We start from the raw sequence: 13192 nt of genomic DNA, 5'->3' as shown, positions 1-13192 counted from the left end.
AGCATAGCGACACTGTTGGAATATGAGGCATGCAGCAGAGTTCTGAACAGACTGAAGGGGAGAGAGATGGTTTAGCAGAAGGCCAGAGAGAAGCAGGTTGCAGTAGTCTAGGCAAGAAGTGATGAGGGTATGGAATGAAGGTCTTAGTAGTTCACTCAGAAAGGAAGGGTCAGATTTTGGCGATGTTGTACAGAAAGAAGCAACAGGTTTTGGCGGTGTGTTGGATTTGTGAAGATGAGAGAGATGAGTTAAAGATTACCCCCAGGTTATGAGCTGACGAGACAGAGATAATGAGGGTGTTGTCCACAGAAATAGACAACGGGAGAAGATGAGGCAGGTTTGGGAGGAAAGATAAGGAGCTCAGTCTTGGTCGTTTAATTTTTATATGGTGGTGAGACATCCAGGTAGCGATGTCAAACAGACAGGCTAAAACTCAGGCCTGAATGACTGCTGATATTTCAGGTATAGAGAGATAGATCTGAGAGTTGTTGGCATAGAGGTGATACTGGAAGCCATGTAAGGAGATAAGAGTACATAAGAACATAAGAATTGCCATCTCCGGATCAAACCTTAGGTCCATCAAGTCCGGCGATCTTCACACACGGAGGACCCGCCATGTGTACCCTGGCATAGTTTTAGTCTCCATATCACTCTGTGCTTTTCATAAGGGGGTGTGCTTCTAGTTTACCCTTACCTGTATCACTCTATGCCACTCATAAGGAGATGTACATCTAGCTTACCCTTAAATCCTAGAACGGAGTACCAAGGGAAGACGTGTAGATTGAAAAAAGAAGCAATCTCAGGACAGAGCCCTGAGGTACACCAACTAATAGGATGGCAGTGGAGGAGGATCCACCAAAGCATATACTAAATGTGCAATGGGAGAGCGAGGAAGAAAACCATAAGATAACAGAGCTCTGAGATCCAAGTGAAGACAAACTAATGATGGTGATTTAGTGTCAAAAGCTGCAGATAGATCAAGGAGGATGAGGATGGAATAGAGGCCTCTGGATTTGGACAGGAGAAGGTCACTGGAAACTTTAGTAAGGGCAGTTTCTGTAGAATGAAGAAGGCAAAAGCCTGACTGTAGCGGGTCAAGGATAGCTTGAGATGAGAGAAAGTCAAGACAATGGCAGTGAACAGCATGTAGAGTCCAGCGAGGGTTGTTTTGAGGAGTGGCATGATGGTATGCTTGAAGGCGTCGGGCACAGTTGCGGTGGAGCGTGACAGGTTGAGAATATAGCAGATAGAGGGGACAACAGTAGGAGAGATAGTTGTAAGTAGATGGTAATGGGATCATAAGAACAGGTGGTAAGTTTGGAGGAGGAAATAAAATGTGCAGTTTCCTCCTCAGTGATTTCAGGAAAGGAAGAGAAGGCAGCGAGAGCTGGGGAGGGGAGGGGGGAGTTGGTAAAGCAGTTTGGGGGAGGTGGCTCTGTTCAGAACTCAAGGTAAAAGTACTCAGCCATGGTCTGGGGAGAGTGACGGAGGGGTTGGAGGTGGGGGGACTCTAGAGTAAGAATTTCAGTGGGGCAAAGACGTATGAGGAGAGACTGGAAGCCCTGAATATGTATACCCTAGAGGAAAGGAGAGACAGGGGAGATATGATTCAGACGTTCAAATACTTAAAGGGTATTAACGTAGAACAAAATCTTTTCCAGAGAAAGGAAAATGGTAAAACCAGAGGACATAATTTGAGGTTGAGGGGTGGTAGATTCAGGGGCAATGTTAGGAAATTTTACTTTACGGAGAGGGTGGTGGATGCCTGGAATGCGCTCCTGAGAGAGGTGGTGGAGAGTAAAACTGTGACTGAGTTCAAAGAAGCGTGGGATGAACACAGAAGATTTAGAATCAGAAAATAATATTAAAGATTGAACTAGGCCAGTTACTGGGCAGACTTGTACGGTCTGTGTCTGTGTATGGCCGTTTGGAGGAGGATGGGCAGGGGAGGGCTTCAATGGCTGGGAGGGTGTAGATGGGCTGGAGTAAGTCTTAACAGAGATTTCGGCAGTTGGAACCCAAGCACAGTACCGGGTAAAGTTTTGGATTCTTGCCCAGAAATAGCTAAGAAGAAAAAAAAAAAAAATTTAAATTGAATCAGGTTGGGCAGACTGGATGGACCATTTGGGTCTTTATCTGCCGTCATCTACTATGTTACTATGCAAAGATGCGATAAGGGATGGAACCAAGAGAGTGAGACAGACGGGTGTAGTAGTCTTGTTTGGAAAGTGAGAGAGCAGACTGGAAGGTGATCATAAGGAATTTGAAGTAAATGAAGTCAGCACGAGTGAAGGATTTGAATCAGAGATGTTCAGCAAACCTGGCACAGGAGCACAAGCAGATTTTAGAGTTTAGGCAGGGCTGGGGTTTGGCCTTATTTACAGACTTGTGTAGTATAGTGGTGGAAAGGATGGGCAAAACAGCAGTGGAGAGAGTGTAGAAGTTGATGGCCTGAAGATTTCTAAATGTACATGTGGAGAGGGGGGGAGGTGATGGGTTGTGAAAGTTATCAGATGATGGTCTGAGAGGGGAAAGATTGCAGTGGAGAAATTTGTGATACAGCAGTTGGAGAAGATAAGATCAAGGTAGTGATTGTTCTGGTGGATAGGGGGTGATGGAGCACAACTGAAGATCAAATGAGAATGTTAGGGCTAGAAGCCTAGACGTGTTAAGAGAAACGGGGGATGTTAACGTGAAAGTTGAAACCACCAAGAATGAGGGAGGGAGATGAATGTTCAAGAAAGAAGGAAAGTCAAGAGTTGAAGTCAGCGAGAAAGGAAGAGAGAGACTTATCAGGGGGTCAGTAAATGACAGCTTTTTGGAGGGGCAGAGGAGCAAATAGCCAGATGGAGTGGACTTCAAAGAAACAGAAGTGGTGAGACTAAGGTGGAAGAAGGGAATCTACAAGAGAGTAACTTCTAGGGGAAGAGACTCCTGAGCTGGCTGGCTGAACAGGTATCCGAGGGATTGGCCTGCCAGCTGCAGATACCCTGCTTCTTCTTTCAGGCAGAATGGCCCCATTAACACTGGGGATCTTGGGAGCACCAAAACCTCCAAAAAAATGGTCTACCCCCCCCCCAAAAAAAAAAAAAAGTTTTAAACAGAGCAGATCAGAAAGACACCTTCCAGCTTGTGTGCAGAAGGAAAAACTGAAGGGGGCAGCACACTACAATGAATAAGGAGGAGGAGTTCAAAACTGATTGATATACCCAGCCTGAATACCCATCTGTCCAGAATGACACACCTATTGCACTACAAGGGGGAGGGGTGTTGAAGAGCAGTATTGGGGACATGCATGTCTGGGTAAAGGTTTGAGACAGAGATGAATTGGAGGGTCTTGTTAAGGGATGAAGATCGAGAGAGTAAGAAAAAAAAAAAAAAAGCTGGGGGAGATGTCCACCCTAAAGAGGAGGCACACAAAGCAACACAATATTCCCACAATGATAAATCAGAAGAAAAACAAGTGGGAATAGCGAGATGTTTCCAAACAAGATTTTTAATGTAAAGTATAAAACATTCAAGGACTCAACACTGCAAGAGTTTTGGTACATAAACCTGTACTTTCTTCAGGAGTCTGTGACCACTCTGAAGGAGATCTTTTTGATTATCCAATGTTTAAGAATTTCTCAAGTGTGTTTTGACCCCCCCCCCCCCCCCCCCGTATACCTAAGAAAGAACAATACTGAAAGATACAGCGTCTGAGCGCTTTCTCTCAAACCATATGGGAGGAAACAGAAATAATGGCTTGAACCTCACAGGAGGGAAGGGGGGAGGGAGATCAAGAATAGGGAGAGGTTCAAGCTAGTTGGAATGTGGGACTGCTGGGAGAAAGCTGTGGTGGGGAATAAGGGAAGGTGTGTCAAATCTGGGGCATAGAGGAGCCAAGTTATTTATGCTGTAAGACTTCTACACAAAAAGTTACAAATTAAGCATGCAGAATTTAAATATATGCAGCAAATCTGTTGTATATAATTTGCCCAAGAATAGCATGTGGTGGCCACAAATTGTGATCCCAGAGTAACAGATAAACTTCATCTTCTAGCATCTAACAGTCACAAAAACATTTTGCATCCAAAACGTGGCTGTGACCTGCTGTCTCTTGCAACCTCTCCTACATGTACTATTATTGGGTTTTTTTTTTGTAAAATATGAGTAGAAAAGTGATAAACCTGGTTTTACATCTAATGTTAAAAAAAAACCCACACTTGCTTTACTTTGATGTTTACAAATGTAGGAGATGATCATTCTCTTGTACAACTGGTACTAGCTGGGGGAGTTATCAATCAATTAATTGGCAATATCTCTCTCAATAGCTCTGTCAAATGGCATTCATCTTTTCAGCTTTGCTTCACACTATTTTTAGCACTGTCATTTCCCAGCATACAGATGCAAGTCCAGTTTACCATTTCCTTCCAGGCATATGTCATCTGCATGACAGCTGTGTACCACTCTTACTCTTTGAACTGCTGAGGTGAAGCTCCATGGGTGCTAAATGTTATAATGAGCTCAGCAGTGCTCGGAAATTGCTTTTATAAAAATGTAGTAAATATTTTGTCTCTCAATTGTCCCAATTATTTTGACCAACAGTGGAAATAATCAATTTGACTGCCTGCTCCCTCAGCTGAAATGCCATCAGAACACTTTTGTAGAGGTTCAATGTCTACAGCCAAGCTTTGACAATCTGGCATTAAGCATAGATTGGAGTACAGAAATTCCAACGAGGATTTGGGGGATCTGTCAGGCAATACTTACCCTCAGATCAATGACTCTATTGTCCAGCCTTGTATCCTGGTTTACAGTAGCTCTTCCTTCCTAAACAGTTTGCAAACACACATACAATAAAACAATGCATAGACAGGCATCCTATGCTTCAAAACAACAACATCAAAAAACCAGAGGCCCTGTTCAGATTAACATCCGACAGTGGATTGTTGTTCTCTAAAGCTTTTGCCTCAATCATTGAATGATTGAGCTATACTAGTTAACCATTCAGCACCACAGTAAATCAGCTGTGGGGCTTCTAGTAGAAATATAAGTGTCCAAATTAAGCCTTCTGGCTACTGATTGGAAAGTACAAGCTATTTGATACATCATAACCGGTAAACTTGAAGAATAAAATCTGATCATATCAACAGATATTTAAATCAATGAGCAGAAAGCATGACATGTACAAATTACTCTGAACTGTAAAATGTAACCAAAACTAAGGGGTCCTTTTATCAAGCTGTGGTAGGGGGTTTATCGCGTGTAATACCGCGCGTTAAACCACCTGCTGCGCTAGCTGCTAACGCCTGCACTGAGCAGGCGTTAGTTTTTTTAGCCAGCCGCGGGGGTTAGCGTGTGATGAAATGCCCGATGTGCTAACCCTGATAGCGCAGCATGATAAAACAAGAGGGGAAATTATAATTACTTTGTAAACCTAAGACAGGCTGCTTTACTTGTTCAAAGGAAAAGTGCATAAGTGTTTTCCATTTGAAAATTACCTGTTATTTAGTGTGTACAATTTCTCAAATTATTTTATGCATTATATAAATGCTGACACCTCCCCAATCCAAACATCTAGGCACACCACTGTGCAGGTCAGATTAATTCGTGTGTGGACTAGAGATGTACCAAATATTTTACTATTCGGCCGAATATGAATATACATAATGGGCACTGAGCTTTAACCTAACAAATAATAAAAGCAGCAAAGTGAAATTGGAGATCAAGTGTTTATTTTATTCAAAGTACAATGACTGCTTTTTGAATCGGATATAAAATCTTGTATTTGGTTTTTAAAGTTATGACAAGGCATGTTTCTTTCATTTTTGCCTCAAAATTACATATGTACCAACCACCTTGTGCGTTAAGCTCAAGTACCATATATACTCAAACATTAGCGCCCACAAAATCTCAGTTTAACTTGAAGTTCCTGCCTCCTCGCTTTGCTGAATGTGGCCTGTGGCGCAAGGGCGCTCTTCTGCCGCCCATCCTGCACAAACAAGGCATGATATAGGAGGACTCCACCCCTGGGCACTTTGGAAGCAAAACAAGGTGTTTTGGAAAAGTCTGAGAAGTTAGAAAAAATAAATCGGGAAAATACAAGATGGCCACAGCCGGTGAATTTTAGTGCTAAAAAATAGCTTAAAATCACCTCAGGACTGATCAAAAACCTCAAGAAACAGGATTTTAGGGGAGGGGGATTAAGGCCCTAGCCGTAGACACAGTTAAAAACAGCTTTTGAAGATCCCTCCAATTTTTCCCACAGGCTGTCACAGCCTTACTCACAGATCATGTGCTGGGGCAATGGTGCTGCCACCGCCTGCTTCAGCTCTTCTCAGGTGTAGCTGTTCTAGGAGAGACCCTCTGCTTCCAGTCACTCAGCCACTTTGCTGGGATATTTGGGCTGTCGGTTGGACCTCCACAGACCAACTCTCAACCCTCCCAGCCCTCTCATAAAAAAGGGGAAGAAGACGAAACGAGCAGGCACCTTGAGCGCCCTGAAGGAACACTATTAGCTCTTAAGCAACCTGTGATCCAGCCCCTGACCAAGTCAAAGGGGCGAGCAAACACCAGGGAAACAGAGCCTGAAGTTCAGCATACCGTTCCTATTGCACTAGTATATACAGTATATTAGAGCAAAATGGGTCTAGAACATTTCACCTGCACCCTAATCATGTATTCCATCATAGGCTCATAAACGTCCACTTTTTAAATATGAAAATCTATACGGCAAGGCTTCCCAAACTTATACAGAGGATCCCACAGCCAGCTGGGTTTTCAGGCTCTTGACGATGAATATGTACAAGGTAAATTATCCCAGGTCTATTAGATTGTGAGCCCGCTGGGACAGACAGGGAAAAATGCCTGAGTACCTAAATAAATTCATGCAAACCATTCTGAGCTCCCCAGGGAGAACAATATAGAAAATTGAATAAATAAATCTACATGCTTGAGGCCCCCATACATACAAATTTCTTATGCATATCCACTGTGAAGAGCCTGAACACAACTGGGACTGGGTCCTCAGGACAGGTTTTGAGAAGCTTTGCTATAGCCAATGTACTTACAAATATAAATGCTTCTGTTATATAATTCCTCAAGGCAATTAATTCAATGAAGAGCTGTCAACTTGATTAAACATGTAATTTTACTTCTGCAACCAATCACAAAAGAAGTCAAAAACATTCACAACAAAAACTATATTTACTGCACAATTTGAACCAGATTTTAAAAAAATTCTTCTCATACAGCGAGCTTATATTCTATTAATTAAATCTATTTGCCTGTTTCTGAACAATGACTAATAGTTCTGCGATGTAATCAATCAGGACAATGCAATAGGTAAAAGGGACTAGCTATGCTGGGACAGCTATATAGAGCTAGGATGTTCTGATTATTTACAGGTAAAGTATGTAGGCAGGTTGCTCTCACTAGTTAATTTAACCACTGCCATTTCTGTCTTGCTGGGAACAGGATTTATGCATCCCTCTTATGCAGCTTTATTCTGTAAAATAAAAGCCCTGCATCAGAGGCATGAATCAAAGAGCTGTGTTCTGAAACCTCTGGTCAATGCTCAGTGCCGACTCTGTAGCTCCTTCCTTTCTGAGTCCTGTCTTAGATCAAGTGAGCGAGGAATGAGATTTCTTTGGACTCCTGTATCTTTCCTTGGACTGAGAAGCCCAAGATGGTGAGGGTCCTTCAGTTACAACCCGGTCTAAAGTGGTCCCATGGTCTTTGTACTGAGTCTTCAACACCAGTTTCCAGGATTTTAGTTCAAAGGCTTAGAGCAGAACTTCTCAAACTTTTATCTGACACGATCCCATTTTAACAACTGAGATTTCACATGACCCCAAGTTGATGATAAAAACAAAACAGCACACTCCTCCTTCCTCCACTCATCCAAAGCAAGTAAGCAGCAGCAGCAGCTCTTAGCATGGGTCTTAAATCTGTGTGTGCGCTCACAAAACCCAGTACGCAGTACGGGTTTCCAGTCTAATAGTTCCCTAGGAGGAGCCAGGGCCTGTTAAGGTTGTCTCCTGCTGACTGCCTCCAATGGACAAAGGAAGTGCAGAGAGAGATAGGGAGGAACTCTATTCACTGATGATGTGACCCTATTTAGGAACCACTAAGTTTACTCTTCTGGGTGGTAAAAGCTCCGATACTCGGAGAATTCCTATGAGCATCAGAGCTAATAACGCTGTGGCCGACGATAAAACTCCCCAACTAATGCAGCTTCATAAAGGGGGCCTTAAGCCTTATCCCTGTATTCTACTTATATGTACTCGATGTTCCTACATTGTAACTTTTTTACTCTGTCTCTCTCCCTCTCTACAAATATTAATGTATTCAAAGACTTCATTGTTATTTCTTCGCTGACTGTCCAGCTCGTCTTATTGTAAACCGCCTCGAACTACTATGGCTTTGGCGGTATATAAAAATAAAATTATTATTAATGCAACAAATACAGCTAAAATCGTTATGGCTTTGGATTGGTAAAGTAGCCCAGTGGTTAGACTGATTTTCTTCTCTGATTGCATTATATTGTTTTACCTTATTGCTCTGTATACTATGAATTACCGTGTATCCCTGAAAATAAGACAGTGTCTTATATTCATTTGGGGTCCAAAAAAAGCACTAGGTCTTATTTTTGGGTAGGGCTTATTTTTTTCATGTACATGATCATTTCTTCCTTCCTCTCCTTCACCCCATTTCTTCCTCTTTCCTTTCCCCCAGAAGTGCAGCATCTTTCCTCCCCTCTCACCCATCCCCTTGTGCCTTCCCTCTGCAGCATCTTTTTATCTCTCCATCTCTCCCATCCCCCTGTGCAGTAGAACCCTTGCCCAGCTTCCATCCTTCCCTCCCATCCCTTGTGCAGCAGACCCCCCTTTGCCCAACTCCCATCTTTCCCTCCATCCCATCCCTTGTGCAGCCTAACCCTTCAGCGGCTGCCCCCGCCGCGCAGCCGAACCCCCGCTGACCCTCCATTCTTCCCTCCCAACCGATCCTCGCCGACTGCCACCATAAATACCTTCCGGCAGAGGAGTGTCAGGCTAGGAGCACTCATAGGCTGCTTCACGGCCTTCTCGCTGGGGCCTTCTGTGTGTTGCATTACTGATGATATCATTAGTAAACAGGGCTTATTTTCGCGATAGGTCTTTTGGGGCAACACGGTAATTACTGTGATCTACCTTAGTGCTTTTTTAAAGAGAGAAAATAAAATTATAAAACAAAAATTATAAAAATGAAGAGATGGTGGAAAATCAATCTCACAATCACGATCATGACAGGAGTTGCCATCCAACATATTACTAATAACTGGAAAGACCATAGTAGACTTAATTTTAATTTCTGGTGGAATTCGTTATGTCACCTTTATAGAATGGAAAGATCATTTGCGATACAAAATGGAAATTATAAGAATTTTATAAAAATATGGGAGCCATTAACATCTTTTTGTCATGAGTAATGCCATTTTTCTTTTTTTTTTTTTAATTCTTTACTCATTTTCAAAATTACATTAAGTGTTAAATATAATCATACACATTAACAATAAATATATCACTTAAAAACAATCATTGGTACATTACATAAATTTTTATCCCTTCCCCTTTCCCATCCCTCCCAACCATATATTCCATTATCATATAAAATATGCAATAATAAAATATCCCCCTCCCCACCCCTTAAACTGATAAATATAAGGGAAACAATTTCAATTAATCCTTACAATATTTTGTTAATGGTTTCCACATATCCTGAAATTTCTTAAAATATCCTCGTTGTAATGCAATAAATCTTACTTATTAGTAATGCCATTTTTCAATCAAATATATACACCACTTAGTGTTGGGAGGGGGGTGGGTTATATGAGGAGTTATGTGCCATAATTAATAATGGGGTTGGAGGGAGGGTGGGGTGAGGGATTCTTCTATGTTTATAAGTATAATGATAAGATTTTCAAGTGATTTATTAAATGTTGTTATTATGATATTTGAACACTTGATGAAAGGTTAAAAATGAATAAAGAATGATGATATGCTTTTTACGGTGGAGGACCCGGACAACTCCTTGCCTGCAGTGTTGGAGGAATTGAAGGAGTTCGGGGTGGTGTCGGGTTTTCGGGTCAATGTTGGGAAATCGGAAGTGTTGAATGTGAATTTGTCGGCGGATCGGGTGGGGGCGCTAAGGCAACGGTTTCCTTTTCGGTGGGTTAAACACTCTTTGAGGTATTTGGGTGTGTATTTTGGACCTCCTGGTTCGAATTTGTTTGATCTTAATTATCTTCCTTTGTTTCGTCGTATTCGTTTGGACTTGGTCAGCTGGGATAGTTATTACTTTTCTTGGCTGGGGAGAATAGAGGTAGTTAAAATGATGATTCTGCCTCGCCTCCTCTTTTTCTTTCAGGCTCTACCCTTGTGGATCCCGCGGCGGCTGTTGGAGGGGGGTACAGCGGAGCCTTCTCCACTTTATTTGGGCGGGAAAACGACTGCGGGTGAGTCGACGAGTCTTGTATCTGGGCGAGGGCGGGTTGGCGGTACCCAATGTGCTGAAATATTACCAGGCGGCGCAGCTGCGAGCACTCTTGGAGTGGCAGACTCAGGCCCCGAAACTTTGGGTGGACCTTGAACAGGGCTTGGAGGGGTGTGTGCCCTTGATGCATCTGCCGTGGGTCCCGGGGAGAGGGGGGGTAGATGTCGGATGTCCTCCGTTCGGACAGCGATGCGGGTGTGGGGAGCGGTGCGCTGTGTGCTTTTACAGGGGAGGCAATATTCTTGGTATGCCCCTTTGCGCTTTAATCCTGAGTTTATTCCGGGAAGGGGAGCCGAGGTGTTTAAGAGGTGGGAGGCTCAGGGTTTGGTTTGTTTGGGACAATTTTGTGATTTGGAAACGAAGAGGGTGAGATCTTTTGGGGAGCTCCAGCTTCGTTGCCATTTGTTGCCCCGGGATATTTTCCTTTATTTGCAGGTGGTTCACTATGTTCAATCCTCTGGCTTCCTGACTGAGATGCTGGGGGGGGTAAAACGGGATTTGAGCTCTTATTGGGCCCTGTGGTTCGGAAGGGAGCTCTGTCGGCGATCTACAGGTGTTTGAATGCTGGGGGGGTGAGTGTATTGCCTTATGTGACATCCTGGGAGGGTGATTGGGGTGCCCCTATCCCGAGGGAGGTGTGGGTGGAGATTTGGCAGGCGATCTCTTCTTCTGGTATTGCTACTTTGATTGTGGAAAATGGGTTTAAGGTTCTGCTTCGGTGGTATTATACCTCCCTGCTATTGGCCAAGATGGGGAGGGTGGGGGTGGGGGTTTCTGCTGGAGGGGCTGTGGGGAAGTGGGCACTTATCTCCATATGTGGTGGTCTTGTAGGATTGTGCGGTATTATTGGATCAAAATTTTTGATCATATTTCTTTCATTCTGCAGCGGAGGATTCCAGCAGACTGGCGCCATGCCTTGCTGTTTTGGCATGAGCTGGACTTGGAACGGGGCAAATCCTCCTTTTGCATTCTAGCTCTTACTGCTGCCCGCTTGCTTTTGGCCTCTCGGTGGAAGCAACCAGTACCTCCATCTTGGCAGGAGGTGGAATTGAAGTTGCAACAGTGGCAACTCTTGTACCGCCTTACAGCGGCTCAGCATGGGCTCCGTCATAGCTTTGCTCATATATGGAGGAATTTTCGCTCCCTTACTTGACTTCTGTGGGACACTCTCTGTGGTGGGTGGGTTTCTTTGGTCTATGCTTTCCTTTCGGGGTACCTTTTTCTTTACTGATTGCTCTTTGAACTTTTCCTGTCCACTGTTGGAGTGGGAGTTTGGGCCTGTCACCGGGGGGGGGGGGGGGGGGGGGGGGACGTTGTTGATTGGTTGATTTTGTACTTTTGCGTATTACATTGTACAGCACTGTTTCTCTTATTTTGTTCTTGAGAGCTTGCTTGTTGATAGCCCTTGTTCTTGATTGTGTTGTGTCTTGACCTTGCTCTCTTGTGCATTTTCTTCATTAATAAAATTTCAATTGTAAAAAAAAAAAAATGAATAAAGAATTAAAAAAAAAAATAAAAAATCCCACAAATAAATATTTTGATTTTCATACAAATGGTAAAACTTTTATCATGATTTTAAATGAGAGAAAGACTCCCAAAATTAAGCCAGTAAAAAATTTTCTTATAGTATGACCTCAATCATTGGTCTTGAAAATTAAAAAAAAAATTATTGGTAACTATTTAAATAGCACAGTCAATTCACAGGCAAATCTTTTCACAAGTCCTGATAATATTCAAACATGTTGAAACTTACATGCTTCAAACATTATACAAGGCATATTTATGGTATTTCTGTGAATCAGTAGGTGTTTAGGGGAACTAAGGACCGCAGGGTAGGGGCCTGAATGAGTAAATGGATGGGGATGTTATGACTGGTGGTGGGAGCTCATTGAGGAAGACGGGATTTATTAGTGGGTACCGTGGCTAAGAGAGCAGTAACTGGATAGAACAGCTGAGTATATGAGGGATTTGAAGTACTGGGGAGCTGAGTGAATGCCTGGAGCGTTATGAATGGCAGGTAGGAGCTGAGCAAGTAGATGCAGGTATTATGAGGAGCTTAGTGAATCAATGAACAGATGGGGCTTATGAGGAAATTTGGACTGAACGAGTGTAAAGGGAGTTATAGGTGTTAAGTACATTTCCAGAGATCATGGCAGTTGTGAGTGGATGAGGTCATTACAAGTGAGTAGACGGGGTGAATTAATGGTGGAGGAGCTGAATTAGTGAGTGGCTGGGGATTATGAACAGCACGTGGAGGCTCAGTAATTTAGAAGGATGCAGAGGTTATGAGTAATGGGGTCAGTTGGGCGAGTCAGTGAGTAGATGGGGGGGGGGAGTAGCAAATTGGCTGAATGAGGGTAAAAGGGAGCCAATGGCAAGAAGAGGGCTTAAGTAAACAAGTGACTATATGGTGCTGGTGAGCTGCTAGTGAATAGCAGTAATTGCACGGGAAGCTGACACGAGCATTTCTGAACAAATGAAGAATGGCATGTGTATGTGTGTGATCTCAGAAAGATGGAGGTAGCATAGATGCTAAGAGCAAGGGGTTTCAGTCACCACTCCTCAATTCCCCTTTTTCTATCTTCTCCTGTTTGGGCTCCTTCTCTGTCATGTCACTTGTACCTCCAGCTGTTCAATGCTTCTTTGGCAGGCAATGCTTAGGTTCACTACCTACTGC

At 43.3% G+C, this 13192-nt stretch overlaps 1 protein-coding gene across 2 annotated transcripts in view; it reads right to left on the bottom strand.

Annotated features, from left to right (window-relative positions):
* Positions 1–13192, bottom strand: part of DARS1 (aspartyl-tRNA synthetase 1) — a 195319-nt gene that overhangs the window by 50713 nt on the left and 131414 nt on the right. For both annotated transcript variants that reach the window (XM_033945564.1, XM_033945565.1), the window contains one exon: positions 4753–4812. In XM_033945564.1, coding sequence (XP_033801455.1) covers positions 4753–4812 — 60 coding nt within the window. The remainder of the gene's footprint in view (positions 1–4752; positions 4813–13192) is intronic.

This window comes from Geotrypetes seraphini, chromosome 5, assembly GCF_902459505.1.
Source record: "Geotrypetes seraphini chromosome 5, aGeoSer1.1, whole genome shotgun sequence".
NCBI lineage: Eukaryota > Metazoa > Chordata > Amphibia > Gymnophiona > Dermophiidae > Geotrypetes > Geotrypetes seraphini.
This window is presented reverse-complemented; position numbering and strand designations above follow the sequence as displayed.